We start from the raw sequence: 24,210 nt of genomic DNA, 5'->3' as shown, positions 1-24,210 counted from the left end.
CATTCAGTCCCAATCGCTTGCACCACTTGTGCACCACTCTCTTTGACATTCAGTCACTCACTCAGTGGGGGTTGTAATACCCCCATCTCCCATTTTTATCCACTCTGTGCACCTCCTGTGCATCGTTTGGGCGTGGAACACCCGGCACGTCAAGCGTGCCTAACACTCACCTACCCAGGCTTTGATCCTGCCAATAGGTCCCCGTTAGGTACTTTGCTGGCAGCACCCACCCATTGACATTTCGAAGCCCAGGTAGTCCTCAGCCAATGTGGTGGTCTCCCCATCCTGGAACGGGGTCGCACCACTTACCTTACATGTCTCCGATTTCTGAGGTGCCGCAGAAGCATCAACCCCCCGACACTCCTGCCAGACGCAGCGAGACTTTCGTGTCCCCTACTTCTGAGGTGCCGCAGAGGTATCTGCCCCCCGACACTCCTGCCAGGCCTCACCAGACTTCAGTCATTCTAACACAACCGACCATGCGTACCATGCGAGACTTACTTGTGTGCTCACCCATACACTCGGTCCCTCATTCTGTGGGGGTATTACGAGTAATACCCCAACTCCCATTCGCTTGCACCACATGTGCACCACTTGGGGGTGTGTGGGTACCACCCACTGCCACCCGCTTGCCGCCGAAGCAGCCCTCACTCTGTGGAACCTCCACAGGCTCCGTTAACGACCTGGCTAATTGTTTCACCTCCCAGGCCATTCATCCCTTCGGCACGGGTCGCCTGACACCTTGGGATTCGGGGTTAGGGGCTTGTATGCTTTAAGCGGCACACGGTCGCTTGATAAGGTTTGCTTGCGGATATGTGGTTTTTGGGAGGGAATTAACAGCGCCCTCTGTTAACCCCACCACCTCCTAGGCAGAACCCCCTGACTCACAGACGGCTGGGGAGGGGTCGTCAAGCCCTTGGACATGGTTCCTGCTGCCCGCATTCCTTCCTATTTAAATCTTTGAAAAAAGTCGTGGGAAAGAGAGGGTTAAGAACGTTACGTTTAATAAAATTTTATTCCGTTAAAAATCCCGACTTCATTCGGAGTTCCGACTCGTCTCTCAAGACCGCTGGTGCGACGTTGGCTGCAAGCAGGGAATCATTTTTTTGGAATGCGCCTGCGAAACAAGCAACAAAAGAGAACCAACGACAAAGCTTTGTTTTTGTCGGAGATAATAACGACAAAGATCCGAAAATTTTTGTTATCAACAAAAAAGAAGACAATCTTGTTGTTAACTTTTCATCCCGTTATTTTGCATTATTTCTAGTAAAAATTTCGGTTTTATGCTATCATAATTTTTGCTTTTATGGAAATATTCGAGAATCGAACAATAATTACAAAATTAGCAGCGTATTTTCGGAAATATCAGAGCATGCAAGGCAAATGATTCTTTGTCATATTGTGTTCGGGTTCTGATAAAGGTTTGTCGCTAGATGCGTTTGTCAGTAACAAACTCTGTTGACGACAAAGGGTATATTGTTAGGCGTTGCTCGAATATTGATTCTCTGGCTGCAAGTGATCTGGTATCGCAACTATTTTTAACGTTGCCAGACTCTTTTGACCCTCTAGTCACAGCCTTGGAGAATATAGCGGAAGAAGAATTAAACTTGGACCTCGTCAAGCAACATCTTTTGGCCGAGAAAAGCAAACGATCCGATCGGCAAGGTGATTCCGTTGAAGACAACTCTGCAGCTTTTACCAGTGACTCGAAGAAGTTCTCAAAATTCTGCGGAAAGTGCCATCGATGTGGTCGCCGGGGACATATGATGAAAGATTGCCGTTAACGGGAAGCCATTCAGCAAAGAAGAGTGCCGTGAGTTTCTTGGCTGATGCCAATGTTGCGGAGAAGAGGCTAGGACGCATCGTATTCAAGCTCGAATCCGGGTGCAGTGACCACTTGGTATGCGAAAAGACCGTATTCACTAGTCTGAAACATTTGTCGAATCCTGTGGAGATCAAGGTTGCCAAGGAAGGAGAAGCAATGATCGATGTTCAAATTGGTGAAATTAACGCAATCAACAACAAGGGCGTACCGTTCAAGATCAAAAACGTGCTTTACGTCCCAGAATTACGTGAAAATGACAAATGCAGGTGTAGATGTTCGTTTTTGACGTAAACTAATGCAACACACCAGTCAAGCAGTTTGACGAACATTGACTCCGCCCCCAAGAAAACGCTTCGGTTGCTGCTTTGTTTGAACGTGTGTGAAGCTGTTCGAACAACCATTTGACAGTTGGCGGCTCGGTTGGAAAAAATTAAAACGGTTTGATTTTGGTTTGAGTTGTCGGGGGTGGAGTCAAGGTTCGCCGAACATGTTTGAGCATTTGTAGTGAAGTTGCACAAACCCCCATATTTTTTTTGATGGTTGGTGCTCAAGTTGGCGCTACGATCGTTCGTGTGTGATATTGTTGGTCGAATAAATTGATTGTTCGTGCCGCTGTTGGAAAAACTTGATGGATGTTTGAATAAACGAGAGGTAGAGTCAATGTTGGTCAAACTGCTTGACTGTGTGTACGTTCCATAAGGGGAAGACTCAGATACAGGGTGTAAAATGAGAATTTAAAAACTGGAGACCGTCACGAAATCATGTAAGATTTGTAACATTAATAGGTCCTTTATCTTTCAATGGATTTTAATGATTTTTATATCAATCGATTCGTAAACTTTCTACCAATTTGCCAGTAGCATTGAAACCATTGATTATCAACGCTAAACTATTGAAAATTTTAGTTCTTTCATGCATCGTGCATCCCCTATACAGCGCGTTCCAATCCTTGGTAATTGCCTACTTTTAGGGTATTATCTATTATTGAACTGGGTTGTATGAATGGGGTGGTCCAGCCGCTAGACAGTGGAGTCCCTACTCCTTCATAGAGTGGGAGATGCTGCTAAAGCTGGGTAGTATTGTCGTGGGATGGTTCCTTCTCTTCTATATAGAGCGGAGTAGTTGGTTCAGTGTACTATATTTGGTTTTACGTAGTTTACATCGAGCGGTCGTGTTTTGTATACAACCCCAAATTTTTTTCGAAAACGTAACAGTGTTGAAGAAGGACGGAAAGCTGTTGTCTACTGGACACCTCCGTGGTAATTTGTATGAACTCGATCTGTCGTTTCAAGAAGTCCAAGCAAACCAAAGTGAGGTAGGAATTGGAAACGTGTGGCAAAGTCGACTCGGGCATATTGTCCAAGATGGATTGGGCATCTTGGCCAGGAAAGGTTTGCTCAAAGGCATGATTGAAAAATCAAGTAAGATCGATTTTTGTAACACCTGCGTACAAACTAAGCAATGCCGAGAACCGTTTAATGGAACGAGAATTAGGGCCAACCGGCCGTTGGAGCGTATCCACTCGGATGTATGTGGACCCATTGATACACCAGCATGCGATGGTTCTCGATACTTTGTGAGTTTAATCGATGACTACACTCATTTCTCCATGATTTACTTACTTGTTGAAAAGAAAGTTTGGCGTGTTCGAGAAATTCAACGAATTCGAAGCGAGTGTTACGGCCATGTTCGAGAAGTCCATTTCTAGGATGACTGTGAATCAAGGAACGGAGTGTAGGGTCTTGCCCTAATAGTATCAGAGATCAAAGTAGGCACTGAGATAGATGATGAGGAGGCAGTTAGTTTCCGACACCGAGAGCGAGTGGGTGGTTTGTGACAGGCTGTGTGAAGTGAAATAAAGCCTAGTGAAATCCCTATCCGAGTGATATAAATATCCTGTTTCATCATCCGAATATCCTACACGGAGTACTGTTCTGCAAATCAAATGGAGTACTACAAGCAAAAAGGGATTCAACTGGAGGCTACGGTTGCTTATAGTCCCCAACAAAATGGTGTACGGGGATGTTCAACCGAACCTTGATTGAGAAAGTTCGCTCCGTGCTCATTCAATCGAAGGCGCCGAAGCGTTTGTGGTCAGAAGCAGCTCTGGCGTGTGTTTACTTGATGAACCGAAGTCCAACAAGCGCGTTGCCTTCTGTTGCCAACCCTGCTGAGACGTGGTTCGGTCGTACACCGGATCTGGAGAAAATTCGTGTGTTCGGCTGTACGAGTTTCGTTTGGATCCCGAAGCAGAAAAGACGTAAGTTAGTTGCCACTAGTAAAGAGACGATAATGGTTGGGTATGCTCCCAATGGATACCGTGTGTTGGACCCGGTGACTCGAAAAGTTACAATTGCTCGAGACGTCAAGTTCGATGAAACAAGCTTCCCCTACGATAAGATGAAGCAGGAAGATGATGTGCCTTTGACTGTTCATCTTTCGCTCGAGCAAGAAGGGGAATACAACCAGCCAAGCTTCGAAAACGAGAACGCTGTCGATGAATTAGCCCCCCAGGATGATCAAGCAAATAATTAATCTGAAATCAGTCAAAATGAAGAGTTAATTGATGATGTTGGTGAACCAGAAAACGCGCTCCCTTCGCCCACAGAAAGACACGAAATTCCCAGTGAATTGTTATCGAGGCACAGCGGACGGGAGCGCAGGTTCCGCGGTAAGTTATACGATTACTTTACCGGTTATAGAGCTGTTTCTGGTGAATTGATACCCGCAGATGTACCCGAATCATATGATGAACTAACCGAACGACCTGACCGGATCAAATGGATGGCAGCCGTACGTTACGTTCCATGGAATGAATTACGTTCCATGGAATGAATTACGTTCCATGGAGGAGAACAAGGTCTGGCGATTTTCAAGTTGTCCCAAGGGAGTGAAACCTCTGAAGACAAAATGGGTGTTTCGGCTGAAAGACGATGCGACCGGAAATACACTAGCGAAGTATAAAGAAAAGCTGGTCGTTAAAGAATTTTTGCAGAAGGCTGGCGTTGACTACAAGGAAACATTTGCTCCAGTTGGAAGACTTGCCACTATCAGGACTATACTCGCAGCTGGTGTTCAGCAAGAGTTCTACTTCCATCAAATGGACGTCAATGCAGCGTTCCTGCATGGAGAGCTGAAAGAAGAATTGGACATGGTGATTTCGGATGACGTCACAGCCCCTCCCAATACAGTGCCGTATGTTCAAATCACTGTATGGATTGAAGCAATCTCCAAGGTGCTGGAACAACAAGTTCAACGACCGCCTATTGAATTTGGGATTCCAGCGATCACAACATGATTACTGCCTCTATGTACGTATACAACCAGGAGATGAAGTCTACATCATACTCTATGTGGACGATTTGCTAATTGCTGGGAAAAAGTTGGAAACGATAGAGAAACTGAAGAAAGCATCGACGTTTTTCATGACAGACTGCGGAGAAGTCAATCGTTTCTTGGGTATAAAGCTGGAGTACGACCGGACGAAAAATACATACGATTTGACATTTTGGTACCCAACATGTTTCGGACAGCAGAACAAAGGAAACCGAAGCGACATCTTTATCTGGTAACCTAATTTTTTTTATTTTCTCAGTAAGTTTTTGGAACAGCAAACGTCTGTAATGGCAGCAACAAAAATTGCTCAATGCTCATGACTAATTTCTTTCGAATTAATGTGGCCTATATTAAATTGACATTCAATAAGTATTTACATTTCATTCAAGAGATAATCTTATATGTAATTTAATTTAATAAATGTAAATATTCAATCCATACCTTCATCATCTTCTGAATTATCTTCCTCATCAATCAGATGGTCCAGTTTCAGTTCGTTTGCTCTATCGCGTTTGCTTGAAGCGGTTCCCAACTTTACTGGCTTACTTTTCCTCTGCTTCTGCCCAATCACGTATTCCGGCATAACCACTTTTGAACCCTTTACCTTTGGTTTATCTTGCTCCCCTGCAGCAGGTTCGTTATCCTCCTCCTCCAATCGAGATTTCAATTTAATCGAACGATTAAATTTCAATTTTCCGCGGAATCCATGTGTCGATTCCTCACCACCAATCGTTTCCTGCTGTCGTTGATCCTGATCTTGTTTCTGGCTTTCTATTTCCCGCAGAAAGCTGAACGCGGCTGCTGTATTGCTTCGGTCACTGATGTCCACGTCCTCCAGCGAATATTTTGTCCATTTTTGGGGATTTTTCTAAAATATTTTTTTTTTAATGTATGTAAATTAGATGACACATATTTCCCGTTTGTCTGTGGTTCGAGTTTCAGTACTGAACAATCCACTAACTTTAAAATCTGGAACCCGGGACATTGGTAAACATTTTGAAATCGGCGCAGCTGGTCTCTTGAATATGCTCTCCCTGCCGCGGAACTTCTTGATGGGACCTCGTTCCGAGGATGCCCGTCGGTCTTTCCTGCTTCCGCTTTGACCTCGCTCCAAGGAGCACCGACTTCGGCTGTAGTCGACGTTGTCTTCTTGATGTAGAACAGAATCCACTGGAATACTGCGCTCGGCACTTTCCAAACTGGCGAACAGTGCCTTCTTTTTATCCTCGAAACTCATTTCGAGATAGGCTTTGCAGAAAAATTGAGAATTTTTGATAACTTTTTGTAAACATTCAAGAAAACATCAGAAATTATTACAAATAACAAAATATTTTAAATCTCGCGTGATTTTTGAAAACGTCGTAAGTCCAAAAGAGAGGCTCTCTTTATTTACTTTCTCTTTCGATTATTACGAAGCTATAATAACATTTACATCGTATTTTTTGACAGAGATCTGAAAAGAATTGCTTTGTCTAGCGTGTTGAGGTGAAAACATTGCAATAAATGCAAAACTAGCTTAGATATTAGTGAAAGAGAACGTAATGAAAGAGAGTCTCTCATTTGGACATACGACGTTTTCAAAAATCACGCGAGAAATATTTTGGTTTAATGACAGACGTTGAAAGCAATTAATGATTTGCCACCTGGGCTATTTTCGAACATCAAAGAACGTGCACGCACACACATTAAAGATCTCGTATCATATACATGCGCAATATTAAACGTCAAAGAGATTCTCGTGTTTATAATAGAAAAAGAAAAATGCTGCTTTCGTAAAATTTGGTGAAAATCGTTTAATTTTCTAGTAATATATTCTTGGAATAATATAGCTCCCATTTGTTTTGCAAGGTAAGTTATGAAGCGTGGATTGTTTGTGGATTTCAATTGCTTTGATTTGTTTAAATACCTTATAACCTCCATACGGTTTGCGGCATTTTTGCTTGTGGTTAAAATATGTGGAATTTGATTCGATAAATAATCTCTGTATATTTATGATAATATAAAATTAAATTTATTATGATTTTGTTTAAAGTGAATTGCCAAAATCGGTTATCCTTTATTAATTTACATTCCTTTATCATTTTTTTATTTATATAGAGCCTTAAAGAGCCTATTCTGCCACTGCATAACAGTCCCATTTTTCTCGATTTCCGGATCTATGTGGGACAATTATGCTTTAATAAGCAGGAATTTTCGAATAACGTCACAGATTAGCGAATAGATGTAAATATGGCCAAAATATTTCCTATGTTTGCACTACACTCAGGAAAATCGACACATACTTTATAGCAAAAATCCATGTATTTTGAAACATGAATATCATGCGTCGGCACATACTTAATTGCATAATTCACACATGGATACTATGACCCACATGAATAGTATGTGCGAACAGTCATGCAATGAATGTGGGCGCATGAAATATATTTGTCGAAAATATGGAATCCATTTCGCTACCCCCATTGCAAAAATCCATGTGTGAACTCATGAATATAATGCGGAGTTTTTTGTGAGTGTAGGGCCTTGTAACATGTTATTCGGCTATGAGCTTTCTTTTGTAGGTAATTTGAATAACATGTTATTCAGGCTGTAGTGCGAACTTAGTATTATAGAGGATTATCGTTATTTTATCTGGACGTGGTCGGAGGACGTCGTTCCAATCGACCTTTTTATTCGCTCAATCGTTTTATTTTTAATTTATTAAATAACAATTTAATATAAAAAGTGCTGCATTTTCTTTGGCAGTCGCCCGATTTCAGATTTTTTTTAAATCGCTTAAATCTTTGCGTAAATCTTTATGTGTATGATAAAAACACAGAGAAACAGACGTCTCACTCAACACATGTTCCATCGTTCAGCTTTTTAGCGGTGGGTTCAATTTTCTGTAGGTGGTCGATCGGCCACCGATGGCGCTTCCATCGGTTTTGTTTGTGTTTGACGTTTGCTCACTACCGACATCTGGTTGCCGCTTGACCACACACAGGGTATTTAGCATTGGGCGATAATGTTTTCATGACGATGATTTTGATTGCATTTTGTTCTAAGTGAGACGTCTGTTTATCTGTGATAAAAAGTTACTTCTAGAGTGCTTTGAAAATAGGTCGTATGTGCAAAAGAGAGTCTCTCTTTGGATCTATTCTCTTTCAATTATTACAAAACTTTACATAAGTTTACTTCAAATTTCTTGGCAGATATCCAAAGACAATAGCTTTGTCTATCATGCTGAAGTGGAAATGTTGCAAAACATGCAAAACTAGCCGATATATTAGCGAAAGAGAGCGTGATCAAAGAGAATCTCTCGTTTGCACATACGACCTATTCTCAAAGCAATCTAGACTTGATGTCAATGCTCCTATTGACTTCTCCAAATGAATGGAGGTGTGCGTGACTTCGCTGTATTCCTGTTAATGTGTGCTGTCTTCCTCCAAAAGTATTCGTGATATTTTTGCCGCAACAAGATTACCACCCACTTTTACTTTATATATTCTATACAGTGACGTTAGTGTGCGAAAAACTGCGCTTGGAGAACTCAATATTCAATTTTCTTTCTCCACTTTAAGGCTGTGAACCATTCCACCGATTCGTTTAACTTTTAGTTAAAATTTGACATTTCGATGGTTATTTTCTCATCGTGGTTAAAATTTTACTCTGAAGCCGACCCATTTGTGTTTTGACAGATTGATGGTTATTTGAAGCGAAATGGATTTGGCGCCAATTTTCTCGCGAACAAAGTTTAACCATCGAACTGTCAAATCTAACCATGCTCCGGAGCAGGGTTATTTTTAACCACGGCGAAATAACCATCGAACTGTCAAATTTTAACTAAAAGTTAAACGAATCGGTGGAATGGTTCACAGCCTAAATCTTGTAATCTTAATGAAATATTGAAAAATAAAGCGAGTTTTTTATGGGAAATAAGTAAAGAATTAAAATTGAATTAACCTTGAAAGTAAGATATCTCTGATATCTATTAAAAAAACCCAGATTAATCCACCTAGGGGCCGTACACATATTACGTAAGCACTTATGGGGGGAGGGGGGGCCAGTCAATATCTTACGCTCCATATAAATAAAAAATTATTTGTATGAAAAAAATCTTACATGGGGGGAGGGGGGGTTGAAAAACCCAGAAAAATTGCTTACGTAATAAGTGTACGGCCCCCTAGCGGTGCTGGTGCCTTTCTCGTTTTTTTTTTTCAAGTGAGTAATTTTGGCCATAACATCCGAGCCCATAGTCCGATCCGGCCAATTTTCAATAGGAAACAATGGGACAGGATTCTGCGTCGAATGCAATTTGTTGCGTGCAAATCGGTTGAGGATAAATGCTTAAAAAATGAGTGACATTTTTTTCGCGATTTTTCTATTAAGAAAATGTATTTTGGCCATAACTTTCGAGCCCATAGTCCGATCCAGCCAATTTTCAATAGGAAATAATGGGACAGGATTCTGCGTCGAATGCAATCTGTTGCGAGAAAATCGAATAAAGATAATGCCTAAAAATGAGTGACACTTTTTTCGCGAATTTTCTATAAAAAAATGTATTTTGGCCATAACTTCTGAGTCCGATCTGACCAATTTTCAATAGGAAACAATGGGACAAGATTCTGCGTCGAATGCAATTTGTTGCGTGCAAATCGGTTGAGGATAGGTGCCTAAAAAATGAGTGACATTTTTTTCGAGATTTTTCAATTAAAAAAATGTATTTTGGCCATAACTTTCGAGCCCATAGTCCGATCTGGCCAATTTTTAATAGGAAACAATGGGACAGGATTCTGCGTCGAATGCAATCTGTTGCGAGAAAATCGGTTAAGGATAAGTGCCTGAAAATGAGTGACATTTTGCGCACAGACACACATACACACACATACACACACACACACACACACACACACACACACACACACACACACACACACACACACACACACACACACACACACACACACACACACACACACACACACACACACACACACACACACACACACACACACCCACACACACACATACACAGACATCACCTCAATTCGTCGAACTGAGTCGATTGGTATATAACACTATGGGTCTCCGGGCCTCCTATAAAAAGTTCATTTTTGGAGCGAACATATAGCCTTTACGTATACTTTGTATACGAGAAAGGCAAAACTAGATTTATGTAAATACATTTAAATAATATGTTTAAATGAAAATAAAAGTACAAGCAGACATTTTTATTCGCCGTGCATCGGACCAATAAATATGTTTAGCTTATCTGCACGAGAAAGGCACCAGTGCCAATATCACTAGATCCACCCAAGTTTTTTTTTGCTATACGAATTACGATTTTATTATGAACTGTGTGACTGTAATAAAAAATATTGTATTGACGTAAAATACGTCTAAGGGGAAGACTCGGATACAGGGTGTAAAATAAAAATTTGCAAATTGGGGACCGTCAGTTTTCTTCTTCTGCTGGTAGGAAATAGCTTAGGCTCTTTTAGCGGAATGTCTTCAACTGTCTAATACAGCGTACACACCAGTCAAGCAGATTGACCAACATTGACTCCACCTCTCGAATAGTCAAGCATGCACCATGTTCCACCAACTGCGACGCGAACTCTCAATTTATTCGACCAACAATATCACACACGAACGACCGAAGCGCCAATCGAGCCAACTTAAACACCAACCATCAAAAAGTATATGGGGGTTTGTGCGACTTCACTATACATTTTTTATAACAGTGTTTTGGTTATTTTTTCGACTAATACACAGACATAAAGTACTTTGGCTCACACCTGAAGCACATCGAGTTCATGGGCTATAGCCCATTATTATTATAATAGTAACTAACTAATATGCGGTAAGATGCGCGGCTACAAAGCAAGACCATGCTGAGGCTGGCTGGGTTCGATTCCCGGTGCCGGTCTAGACAATTTTCGGATTGGAAATTGTCTCGACTTCCCTCAGCATAAAAGTATCATCGTGTTAGCCTCATGATATACGAATGCAGAAATGGTAACTTGGCTTAGAAACCTCGCAGTTATTGTCGGTGTAGCACCAACTTAGAATTCGGAAGTCCGGACTTCCGAACCGAACTTTCTTCCGAAGTTTTATCTGTCAAACTAATGGATGCGTTGTTTAGCGCATCTTTAGGGGAATCCAGCGCACTACTTCCGAAGTTGGGAAAGTTGCCTGTATCTGGAGAAAAATCCAACTTCGATATAAAAAGCGGTATAAATTTAATCCGGATACACAATAATAACTGTGGAAGTGCTTAATGAACACTAAGCTGCGAGGCGGCAATGTCCAGTGGGCGATGTAATGCCAATGAAGAAGAAGAAGAACTAACTAATCTTCTTCTATATAATAAAAATGAGTTGAGTTTTCCTTCCTGACGATTTAACTCGCGAACGGGTTGACCGATTTACAAGATTTTTCCCCTAATCGATTCGTTTTGGGATCCGCAAGGTTTGTATATACAAAAAGTTGGCGAATTTAACGGGGAAATGTAAAAAATCATTAGAATGCAATTTTGGGTCAGCTGTTGAGAAAAACAAAACAAACGCACGGACATTGATCTAGAGTGCGGTGCTGCAAATAAGTTCATTGTGACATTTGCAACACCCGGGCAAAGCTGGGTATTTTTCGCTAGTATTATGATAATTTTATCAAGGCCTCTAGTTCACTGGCACTGCTAGGACTGCTTCAAGATGAATACACCACTGTGTATTCATCTTGGACTGCTTTGTCTCTTTCTCACTTCAAAGAAATTAGAAAACTAGGCCAGTAAATGTCAAATTTTATTTATAAAGGACAAAAGAGAAAGAGATGCAGTGTAGTGCCCTAGATTATAGATAGTGGAATATATAGATGAGCGAAGATAAATCCTCTGTCTCCAAACGAGCTGTCAAACGTGTCTCCAAACGAGCATGACGTCACGATTTCAATGGAAACGTTAAGGGCTGTGACGTCATATGCGCGTGTGCACGGGCAAAAAAATCGACTCAGCCATGCTTTCGCTCATCTATAGATTCTACTATCTACACGTAAAAAAATTTAATGTTATTTATTATTAATATTTCTAATACTTTTTTGCCAAAGCAGGCGCTTAATGATATGTATAAGAAAAAACTTATACATCGCATTAGTCACATACACTCCGAAACTTATACTTTTCATTAACTTATGAATGTTATTAGCTTTTTGGTATGGGATCATTCATTAGGTGGCATAATGAAAAGTATAAGTATTTTCGAATGGTTTTTTGCCAAAACATATAAGGTTATTTTTTTACGTGTATACCCTAGATTAAAATGCCTCAATAGTTTTAAAACGCTTTTTGTCTGTATAAAATCTGTGACTTTGTTTGGTTGTATGCGTGTTGTTTTCATTCTTCGAATTTCGAACAATCACCAGCAGGATAATATTTTGACGTTTGACTTCATTCATCGAAAAGTTTTTTGCTCCATTCATCGTTGTCGTCATCTCAGCAATGTTCAGCTGATTTCTTGTTTCGGGATCAAATTTTACAGAATATTGTTCATACTGGTTGCATTTTTCGCTAGCTCTATTCTATATGTTAAACAAAACCGCTCTCTGCGTTAGTTTTCCAAAAGTGATGAAATGAATTTCCAAGAAGGGCTTATCGCTGCATTTTCCGTAGTGGCTTCCTTGATTATTGTTCTGGTTGTGGTTTGCTTAGGTACATGAGTGGTCCAAATAATTCATGTTTATTGATTTTAAGATTTCTTTCTTTGCCTCCGCAGGGTGGTACCTGGTGTGGAAACTGTTCCTGTCGAGATTTAAGTTAGTACGTGAGCTTCTGGGTCTGGCGCAATCGACCGATTCACCAACGCACGCAGAGAACCTCTCCGGAGACGGTGGTAACAACAGTAAAACGCGCAACAGCCGCAAGGTACGAAGAGATTGATCCCTCGGGGATTGGAGGTATAATTATTGAAATTGAAAAGAGCTTGAAGCGTAGGCAGTTGTAAGCAAAATGAATATCCGTTGCGCAAAACCCGAGGACTTGATGAACATGCAGCACTGTAATTTGCTGTGCCTGCCGGAAAACTATCAAATGAAGTACTATTTCTACCACGGACTAACGTGGCCACAACTCAGCTACGTGGCAGAGGATGACAAGGGCAACATCGTGGGGTACGTTTTAGCCAAAATGGAAGAGCCCGAACCTGGTGAGGAGAGCACACATGGTCATATTACTTCGTTAGCGGTGAAGCGGTCTTACCGTCGGTTGGGATTGGCTCAAAAACTTATGAACCAGGCGTCCCAAGCCATGGTGGAATGCTTCAATGCGCAATATGTGTCGCTGCATGTTCGGAAATCAAATCGAGCCGCTTTGAATCTATACACCAACTCGCTTGGGTTCCGGATTCTGGAAATCGAACCAAAATATTACGCGGACGGGGAGGATGCCTACTCGATGCGACGCGATCTGGCGGAGTTGTCTAAATTATTTGGTGCCGGGAGAGAATTGCCATCCGATAATAGCGACGGATTGATAACGAACCATAAGGGTGGAAGCCATGCCCATGCTGGGCATGATGGACACTGCTGTTGAACTGCCGAAAACAATAACTCTTTCTTTTAATTACGATAGAAGCAGTCATGTAACAGTAAAAGTAAAAACTAATATAAGCCAAATCGCAGGTTTGAATGGGATTTGTATTTTTGGAATTACATCCGAATTTCTTAGTGATTAAGAAGAAAGACGTAGCCTTATTTAAACGAACAGAGTTGAGATATGCTTGTTGATCCAAAGGCCTGTATTCAAAAGAAACTTTGGACAGCCTGAAATATATGTACTGCCGTTCTACGCATAACTGTATCATGTTACCTAGGTGAAAAAATATCAAACTAGCGTCAATTTATCCCACCTTGAGAGCTTGACTGCCCGTAGTTTCTACTCCATTATGACCAGATCAGCTGTTTTTGCACAGAGAACCAACAGATGTTTTGCTTGGGACAAGCACTCATCTTCAATAAATCACATACAGCGGTTTGTTTCCTACCCGGCACTGCCGTATCCAGGCGCTAACGTAGGGGGAATGATGGCTTTGGCAAGTTTGTTCCTTTATTGTCAGGGTTTTTTTTATGACTGATTATGCCTAAACATTCTTTGCATATCAAAGAGCATTGTGGCCAAATTTCATAAAATCTGGTCGACAAAAACCCCCCTGACAATAATAGAACAAAACCTGCCAAAGCCGTCCCCCTATATGTAAAAATAGCCAGCATGAGTTAACCACCTGAAGTTTGTATGGCGAAAGACATCTAACGCAGGTTTCCTCTACAGCAGGAACTTTTCACGAAAAACTATTTGGTACAAGTTATGTAGGAAGGTGTCTGCTACTACGCCTACCAAATATTTTTGATTTGGGTGATTATTTTTTAGATATTCAAGGCATCTATTTCGCCATACTGATTTCCGAAAGTTAACTCCTAGTGTGCGGCTCAAAGTAGGCGATTCGTTAGTCATACTGGCGGCTGCCCGGTCAGACATAATTGAACCGGTGCCAGCGAAAGTGGTACATGTTACATTGAGTAAATTTTACAGGAGACGCATTTTTCCAAAAACCTCAAAAATAAAATTCGAATTAGCTTTTTTCTGCAATTCAACTGTAATAACGTGTTATGACTGGTGTGCCTAAAGATAGTAATGAGAAATATACGAAGTTTCTTGACGAATTTTAAGTTTGTTTGAACAAAATGCACATGTACCACTATTAATGGGAACAAAATGCAACAGAAACCTTAAAACGTTGCCAGTAAAAGTGGTACATGTTCATTTATGAAATTATTTTAAACGGAAGTAAACCATTTTGAAATTTAAAATAGAGTTGAAATCTGTTGCGGGAACATCTTTGTTGTTTAATTTTCTTTTCAATAGGCTGATATTAGTGGGTAGAACTGTACATGTACCACTTTTCCTGTCAATGAAATTGCCATTGTGATATATACCAGAAATAAAAAAGTGCATATCTCCAGATTTAGTTGTCAAAAATCACTTTTTCGTCATTCCCTTACCAGATCTTTGCTAATACAAGCCGTTGGTGTAAAAAACACAAAATCGACAAAAATGGTTTATGTACCACTTTCGCTGGCACCGGTTCAATTCAAGTCAACGTAGGGAAGGGGGAGGAAAAGATGATGCAATCACTCGCCCACTGGGCGCCGAAATATACCTCTGCACTTGCCACGAGTTCATACGGAATTTATTGGAATTTTTGGGTTAGGTTCGATAGACAGAGGTTCGTCTTGGTTAACGAGCTGCCAATGCCAATGGGATAAATATGAGAAATCAACTGATAAAATTTCTAATAGGATGTAGGAAACGAGCTTTTATTTCATTTCTAATTCTAGCAGCTACTGCTAGAATAGTAAAGTTGAATGTATGTATAGGATAGAAATGGAAACGGTATGGAAGCCCATCGCGATTGCTAGAACATGAGAAATATATGAAAAGACTAATGTGACCAGATATATTTTTAGCCAGCGCGAGACAAAATTTGTTAAATCCTTGTTTTTATTCAAAAATGTGCTTAAGTCAAAATTTTAAAATTTGATAAACACCCCTGGGACTCACTTGGCCCTGGATCAATCACACAATCTCACCTCTCTTGTGAATGAATCTGCTTAACTTTTACAACGGTGCGAGTTCCTGATGGTTAAACTTATTTGTATTGGTTGCATGATTCTTTTAGCTAACATTCAAAGTGATCGTATTATTCGTTTTATGCAATTAGGCAGAGCGCTCAAATTTGCTTAAAATGCCTACATCTTACTCAGGTTTTTTATTATTCCCCGCAAACTGACAGACGATTTATCATAAATTTTTCCATAAGCTTGAAACAAAAAAAGATACGAGCTACTTAAAATTCAAGTAAAGTTTTTACTGAAATAATAACAACATACGAACACGATGTAAGTTGAAATTGTTGAGCTAGGGATCCTACATTCAGAGATCTTTAGCCAACTATCCTTTCAGAACTGTCAGAATCTGGGCCAAAGGACCATTGTTATTTTTTTAAATTATTTCTACACGTAAATAAATAACCTTATATGTTATGGCAAAAAACTATTCGAAAATACTTATACTCTTTATTATGCCACCTAATGAATGACCCCATATCAAAAAGCTAATAACATTCATAAGTTAATGAAAAGTATAAGTTTCCGAATGTACGTGACTAATGCTAATTTTTTCTTATACATGTCATTAAGCGCCTGCTTTGGCAAAAAAGTATTAGAAATATTAATAATAAACAACATTAAATGTTTTTACGTGTATTTGTTGACTTCTACTGTAGTGTTGATTTTCGATTTTTTTTTTGGCAATGCAGTCTGATTTATTAGAACATATTTTTAAATTTTGTCCAGCGTTTCGTCATCGGGTTCGATGTCTTCTTCCAGGAGAAAAATATTGATCGCTTTTTGTTAAGTATGATAGGCGTTCCGTAACAAAGAGCAAACCATTTTTTCCCTGAAGAAGACATCGAACCCGATGTCAAAACGTTGGACAAAATTTAAAAATTTGTTCTAATAAATCAGACTGTATAGTCGAAAAATCTCGAAAATTTATTATTTCTGTGAATTTTGAAATGATTTCAGTTCTTCACTTTAAAACCATTGTTATTGTTGCAGATTGAGTAAAATATTCCTCAATAGCACGTTCAAACCTTCCATTTCACTTGTCATAAGACGAGTTTATACAATCCCATTGAATTCCACCACTTAATTGTATCTTGACAGATACGTGTTTCGACCTCAACAGTAAGGCCGTCTTAAGTGTCTCGTACTTGACTCGACTCCCGACTCGAGTCGGTGGTGGAATTCAATGGGATTGTATAAACTCGTCTTATGACAAGTGAAGACATTCCACTAAAAAGCTCAAAATAATTTTCTTATCTTCCATTTCACTTATTATAGCTCTTTTAGTAGATATCCAATTGAATCTTTCCTCGTTCTCGTGTCCATGAGGATTTGACTAGGATGCCTAGAATACACCAAAGCAGGCTTGTCAAAATTCCTCAAACTCGCGAAATTTTTGGACGAAATAAAATTGTAAACCGACAAACACGTGTTTTGAGTGAGCGCTTGTGCTGCCGCTCGGCGTTGCACTACCACAGTTATAATTTTGTGGGAGACGGGAAGATACAAATGTCGTTGATAATAGTATGAGAAACCCTTCGAGAAACCTCTTTTCTGCGTCCAAATTATATTTCTTACATCTTAAATAAAGTTATCATCAGTAACAAACAGAGTAGGAGAGAGCTAAACAAATTTGTTTAGCTCTTTCTTACTCTATTTGTTACTGATGATAATTTTATTTAAGATGTAAGAAATATGATTTGGACGCAGAAAAGTGGTTTAAACCACATGCGAGTGTGGCCGTGGCATTGGGTGAAAGACCACTCATCAAGCCTCCGGAGCAGTACTGGTAGTTTTCGTGACTGTCATGTGAAAGCGATAACAGTTGCATTTTCATTATCAAGAGACCAAATGAAAATGTAGCCATCTGCCGGTCACCTGTCACATTGCAAGCAGTCATGATGGGAATGTTGCTTTGTTTTGAAATTTAAATTTCTAAATAGTTTTAAAAGATTTGTGCAAATAACGATGACTGGTCAATAATATGATTGCATTGTTTTCGATTTTCGAGTTAGAAGTAACATTATTGAAGAAGAAACAGCTTGTTTACAATGATTGATGCGCTTTCATGAAATATAAATCCGTGAAAATTTGGCAGAATTCCTCTCATTGTTTATGTTTTCTATGAAAGCGGGAGAGAATAAAATGTAAATATCGCGTGACCTCTCTCAATGAAAACGAAAATCTCAGTACTGCTCCGGAGCGATGCTTTGTATGTGACGAAAATCGAAAACCATTAATCAATATAATAAATTTTCAAAATCTTATAAGTTCTTGAAGAACGTTTACTAAATTACTGCTATTTATTAAATATTTCTTTATTTCGCGGGACATTATCTTGAAATAAGTGAAATGCGGGACATTTTGCGGGACTCTTTTCAGCGCGGGACAAATGGCGTCTGGTCACCTTAAAAAAGACACAAAGTAGGAGGAGAATGGAAGGACCTGGGATTGAACCCACGACCTCCTGCATATGTGGCAGAAGCAGTAGCCATATGACTACCAAGTCTCTTCTCGTTTAACTATCTTGGATTTCTTATTTATTTACAGACCACACAGAAAAAAGTTCCATGGTAACGGTTACTATTTTGTAGACTATGCCATGTTTTTAAAACAACCACAAATTTTCAGTTAAATTAACCACGCATTCGAACAAATTTACCACTGATTCAGTTCATGCAACAACATTCCACCAGGACCACAATTGATTTTTACTGCGCGCATGGTAAAATCAAACGGGTTTGTTGTCTGCTGAAAATCGTCGGTGCGTATTCTTAAATTAACCCTCGGAATGGTAGTTTCGACCGCAACATTTTTTTGCGTGCAGAGGCGTCGCGTGGTCAATTCTTCAACCTGTGCACCGAGCGGTGTATTTCGGTTTTCAGTTGTTTGATATAGCTGTCAATGTATAACAGCATTAAAATTACGAGTAAGCACGCGCCGGTGATACTTTTTTTTTTAATTATATTTGTTGTAAAAAAAAGTTAAGCATTGAATAATGTAAATTATGACGAGTTGATAATTGTTCGTGCTTCCCGTATCAAATAGTTAAATATTTTGAGAAAAAACCTGACCTGAAGAATGGACCTGAAATGACACATCCAATATGAACGATCTATCCAGCTTTCCACGCTCGCCATAATGGCGGATGCTATAAAAAGTTTGACATTAACTGCTTCCAGACACTGAACTGAAATCATCGTCTAAGCAGGCGTTGATGCTCTTCGTCGCCAACGACAACCCAACATTAGTTATTTTTTCGACAACAATCTACTCGAGTATCCAACTTCAACATTATTACATTTATCATATGAGTACATTTTAATTTTTAATTCTTTCTTTCAGTAATCTTAGCTTAGACATGACAGCAATAGCAGTTCGAGGTTATTCTTAAAATTACTTACGTATTCTCTTGCCCGTCAAGCTCGCCTTTAAGTGGTGGTCAGAAAAAAAATTTCTACATCCGTTCTCACTATATCGCACAACAGCTCACCATTGAAGTAAAGAACCTAAATTATATTTACGGGAGAATGATTTTGTTGCTTTGCTTTAAGTCTTCTTTCAACCCCGGGAGATCTGCACAGGCTCAGAAGGAGAACTACCTAAGCCCCAAGCGCAAAAGGCAGTCTCCAACAACTGGCGATCTTCGGTGGTTTGATTTTGTGGACATCGAATCACTGAAAATTTGAAGAGCTCTCCATCATCGAAAACGTATCAGCCTTGTCGCTACACCGGCTCACAAACATCATGAACACTTCCGGCATAAATAGCAGCTCGTATACGACATATGTTGCATGGGCTTTAGACCGGGTTTTGCGACCCTAGACCAGGGGCTTCGACAATAACTGCCTCCGCATGCTGTATCGATGGAAAGGGGGGGCATTCTCTTTCAGCGAACACACTTAACTCATTTCACCGTATTCGGTAAATTTTACCGAAATCTCAACAGCAGAACTGTTCGGTAATATTTTTTACAGATTTTTTGAATTTTTTTCCATTGCTCAACTGTCAAAATCACCGAAAACCAGTAAAATTATTTACCGAACAGTTCTACTGTTGAGATTTCGGTAAAATTTCACCGAATTCGGCTATTTATTTTAAGTGTAAAGAATTATGCTAGGGCTTCATCCGACAAGTACGACATTTTTCGGGATAAGACCTCCTCCAAGTTGCCGTGCAGCAAGAATCTTCCAAAATGGGACCCGGGATCAATTCAGGGCAAAACACATTTCCCTCCTCTCCGTTTTGTATAAGAACGTCTCGCATCGTGAGTCAATAAATTCTATACAAAGCAGTACTGAATAGTATTCTTATACCTAATAAACTGGACGACAACGGTGTTTGTTCTTAAGCTCCATTCCGATTATTGTTTGCAGAAGCTGAGTGAATATTGGGGTGGCAGTAACTCACCAGCTACGGAAACTGAAAAACGCAAGACGAGAAGACCGACAACATACGATACGAGAAGTATTTAAACAAATCTGAGTGGCGTAGAGTGAAATGTGTTTTGCCCTAAATTAAGTCCGGGTTCCAATTTGGAGTAAGTCTTATCCCGGAAGACGTCGTACTTTTCGGATGAAGTCCTAGCACAATTCCTCGCTGACATACAGCATGCTGAAACAGGAAATATCGAAGCCCCGGGTCTGCTGCGGCGTTTCCTGCGATACCAATCAACTACACGCAACAGCCGGTCTAAAGCCGCATACGAACATACGAACTTCTATTTATGCCAATAGTGTTCATGATGTTTATATGCCGGTGTTGCAGCGAGGCTAATACGTTTCCGAAGATGGAGAGCTCTTCAAGTTTTCAGCGATTCGATGTTGACAAAATTAAATCGCCAAAGGTCGCCAGCTGTTCGAGAATGACTTTCGCGCCCACCCCGGAAGCTGCCGTTGGCTTAAAACCAGCAGTTTGGGGCTTAGGTAGTTCTCCTTTTGGGTCTAAGTAGATCTCCCGGGGTCAAGTAGTTTCAAAACAAAGCAACAAAAACATGCTTCCGTAAATATAATGTTGGTTCTTTACTTCAATGCGATAGTGAGAACGAATCCAGAAAACTTTTTCTGACCATCACTTAAAGGCGGGCTTAACGGGCAAGGGAATCCGTAAGTATTTTTAAGAATAACCTCGAACTAAGATTTCTGAAATAAAGAATTAAAAATTAAAATGTACTCATATGATAAATGTAAAAATGTTAAAGTGGGATACTCGTGTAGATTGTTGTCGAAAAATAACAAATGTTGGGTTGTCGTTGGCGACGAAAAGCATTAACGCATGCTTAGACGATAATTTCAGTTCAGTGTCGGGAAGCAGTTAATGTCAAACTTTTTATAGCATCCGCCATTATGGCGATCGTGGAAAGCTGGATACTCAACCGTGTTTCCCATATGTTTCGTCTATCTGCCTCTAAGCTAAATCTAATTTATCAAATTAAGCTTAAACTAAACTTAAAGTGAAAGTGGGTTTAATTGAAAAACAAACTAATCTGGGGAATCATAGTGCTTTTCAATATGACATATATTCAATGAAACGGTATCTTTTAATTTTAATTCAAGTAATTTCGCAGAATGAGACAAGTCTTAATAATTATGTGTTTATAGAATTGAAATATATGAGGAATGATTAGACAGGTAATACACATTTGTAATTAGCATGTCATACATATCAGAAAAATGGGGTCTCTACAATGAAGCTTATACAGATAAGTTCCGTTTTTATCAACACGGTCCGTGAGTTTCAGTTGAGTTGATAAAATCGGAATAGTGACAAAATCGGAATAAGCCATACTGATTTGAGAAAGTTAACTGCTAGTGTGCCGCTGTATACACGCTCAAAGCAGGCGATTTATTTATGTCTTATGATCACATAAATATTTTTGGTCATATATCTCAACTTAGTACATTTTTTGTAGACATATTTCTGCATTCGAGGATATGTACTCCAGAATAGTTTGGACGGCCTAGAATATCCGAAAAAGTATTTCAACGATTTTCAGTTATATCAGAACGCTACATAACAATGTAATCCATCGTCCTGAAGTAATAAAGGACAAACAAACCCGTCTCTTATCACTTTTATTTCGATGAGGGGAAGTCGGTGAAAAGGGTCCTCTCTTGTTAGTTACGGTCTTATTACCGTTAGTGCTTGAAATATTATAAATACAACATTTAACCAAAAACTAACCCAAGTTAGTTTATTTTAAAGGATAAATCTCTAAAAAAAATTATTGAATTTCCTTGTTGATAAAAACGGAATAATTTTGTTGACGAAATCGGAGCGTGATAAAACCGGAACATATCTGAATCATTTGTTTGAGAAACTGCATAAGTCCATTTTACACTATTTCGAGAAAACAACAAAAAACTGTTTTTGAACAAATTTGCACCGAATCATTCGATTTCTTCGATACAGATCAATAGTTTTTGGCAAAACTTAACACCCTGGTGCACTTTCAGTGCAAAAAATGTAAGCAGTACTCCACAATTGCTCTTCAAAGTACGTGGACATATGTAGTTTCTCAAACAAACGAAAAAAATTTCATACATTCCTGAACAAAAATTTTTTTTTCGTGTTTTTTGCCAGAATATGTGTTTTTGGACGAGGATTCAGAATATATAAAAATCTCATTTTGGCCAAAAATGTTACACATGCAGTTTCTCAAACAAACGGTTCATCTGTAATCTAAAGTTACTCAATTATCAATTATTCTAGTTAAGTTTATTTCTTAGATGAATCTTTTTTTTTCGAAGGGCTGTTTTCATACCACGTGGTCAGATGTCGAACATTTTTAGATGTGTACTTCCCTCCATCAGCGTACACATCTGATCATGCAATTTTTCAAATTTGTGTTAACCATGGACATTTTTCTTATCCCTCTAACCGCCAAGTTGTCCATATGGTATACGAATAGCTTTTAGATATTGGATTTGATGAAAAAAATCATCATAAGCCATAATCCCAATCAATATGAAATCAGAAAAATATATTAAGCTCGTTTAGTGGAATGTATTAAACCGTCTAAGACGAATTAAGTACTGTCCATTTAATTCCACCAGTTAATTTTCGTTATCTTTGCAGATGTGGTCGAAATACGTATCTGCAAAGATAACGAAAATTAACTGGTGGAATTAAATGGACAGTACTTAATTCGTCTTAGACGGTTCAATATGAAATGTTAAAACGCTTGTGATCCAATGCGCTTATTCAAAACCGAACTTTCGCATGAAACGCCTTGTGAGAGCTTTTTCTAAATATTTTGTTCCGATTGCGCGCTCTTCAACCAAACGCGCATGCGCTGTTTGAAGGTGGGTATAGGTAGGTACCTACTCGGTAGGCACCAAACCGATGTGCTTTTCTGCATCGGCACCAAACCGTGCACTTCAAACGATGAACGCTTTGGCTACCTATAGGGGAAGAGGCCCCAAAACGCCCCCCCGATGCAAAACGCCTTTTGTGGTTTCCCTCATATTTACCGTCATTAATATGTCCGTAACAAAACTACACTCAAAATAATTATCACTTTAATTCCACTATAAAAAGTCATGTAGACTTTAAAAATCGAAACTTTCATCGGCCTTACTGGAATCAAATAAAATTTACTCAAATCACAAGTGCATCTTAATAAGAAATGTAGTGGAATTCATTAGAAAACATTGAAAATAATATCTATATACTCTTCTAGTGAATTCTACTCAATATGAATTTATGAAAAATATATGAGTGGGGTTCTCAAAGCGAAATGTATGTTTATCAACTATCGCTAATGAAACATTCTGCAAAAGCATTATGAGAACGATTTGCGAAGCAAAATGTTTGAGTATGAAATAGTTTTCTACTCCTATTTTTGCCCTCGTCCGCTTCTAGTGGGCGGGATACACATCACTAATACGGATACTCTAGAAAAAAAATATCAAAGTTTCACTTAAAATTTAAGTACATGGCCAAACAAAAAATCACCTAAATTTTATTTTATATTTTAGTGAATTGAGAATAATGAGTGCCATCACTAACAAATCATTTAACTTTTACATCCGAAACTACATGGAAAATATCTTCAAATGTTTTCAAGTAGCTTCTAAGTGAACATTATTTTGAGTGTAGATCTAAAATTATGTAGGATAGGCGAAGAAAGTTTCGAAATAGTGCATTAGAAGGTCGGAAAAACCGAAAATTTCCACATTTTGAAGAAACATCTAACATTTAGGCGAGGCAAAACGGCAAACAAATCGGGACTGATTTGCGATTTGGGCGTAACTTATTTTGTAAACAAACATTGTTCCATGAATTCCGGAGAATGCAAGCGATTTTATCCCAAACTAATTCCCTTATCTGGTAGAGGAAAGCTTAATCTGTCGGATCCATACCGTGGTTTTCTCATAAAATGCTTGCTTTAGCAG

The 24,210-nt window shown here is 39.3% G+C and overlaps 3 protein-coding genes across 3 annotated transcripts; 2 read left to right on the top strand and 1 right to left on the bottom strand.

The window, feature by feature from the left end:
• Positions 1-5,511: 5,511 nt before the first annotated feature.
• On the bottom strand, positions 5,512-6,510 carry LOC134214654 (U5 small nuclear ribonucleoprotein TSSC4). The gene is made up of 2 exons (XM_062693976.1): positions 6,123-6,510; positions 5,512-6,029 (listed from the first exon to the last, which is right to left on the bottom strand). The coding sequence occupies exons 1-2, from the start codon at positions 6,396-6,398 to the stop codon at positions 5,592-5,594; spliced, it is 714 nt and encodes a 237-aa protein (XP_062549960.1). The 5' UTR covers positions 6,399-6,510; the 3' UTR covers positions 5,512-5,591.
• A 6,089-nt stretch (positions 6,511-12,599) lies between these two features.
• Positions 12,600-13,073, top strand: LOC134214653 (small integral membrane protein 13). The gene is made up of 2 exons (XM_062693974.1): positions 12,600-12,845; positions 12,910-13,073. The coding sequence occupies exons 1-2, from the start codon at positions 12,767-12,769 to the stop codon at positions 13,071-13,073; spliced, it is 243 nt and encodes an 80-aa protein (XP_062549958.1). The 5' UTR covers positions 12,600-12,766.
• Positions 13,074-13,142: 69 nt separating this feature from the next.
• LOC134214652 (N-alpha-acetyltransferase daf-31) lies at positions 13,143-13,825 on the top strand. Its single transcript, XM_062693973.1, has one exon. It carries the CDS (start codon positions 13,143-13,145, stop codon positions 13,722-13,724), a length of 582 nt encoding a protein of 193 aa, XP_062549957.1. The 3' UTR covers positions 13,725-13,825.
• Positions 13,826-24,210: the final 10,385 nt, after the last annotated feature.

The sequence above is a fragment of the Armigeres subalbatus genome, chromosome 2 (assembly GCF_024139115.2).
Source record: "Armigeres subalbatus isolate Guangzhou_Male chromosome 2, GZ_Asu_2, whole genome shotgun sequence".
In the NCBI taxonomy this organism is placed as follows: Eukaryota; Metazoa; Arthropoda; class Insecta; order Diptera; family Culicidae; genus Armigeres; species Armigeres subalbatus.
Note: the sequence above shows the minus strand (reverse complement) of the source record. Positions and strands in the feature narration are given on the sequence as shown.

Bases quoted from the DNA above. Each gene is read 5' to 3' on its own strand.
- LOC134214654 (XM_062693976.1), bottom strand. From the start codon at position 6,398: ATGAGTTTCGAGGATAAAAAGAAGGCACTGTTCGCCAGTTTGGAAAGT. The intron at 6,030-6,122 runs GTTAGTGGATTG...AAAATATTTTAG, and splicing joins CCCGGGTTCCAGATTTTAAA to AAAAATCCCCAAAAATGGAC.
- LOC134214652 (XM_062693973.1), top strand. From the start codon at position 13,143: ATGAATATCCGTTGCGCAAAACCCGAGGACTTGATGAACATGCAGCAC.
- LOC134214653 (XM_062693974.1), top strand. From the start codon at position 12,767: ATGAATTTCCAAGAAGGGCTTATCGCTGCATTTTCCGTAGTGGCTTCC. The intron at 12,846-12,909 runs GTACATGAGTGG...TTGCCTCCGCAG, and splicing joins TCTGGTTGTGGTTTGCTTAG to GGTGGTACCTGGTGTGGAAA.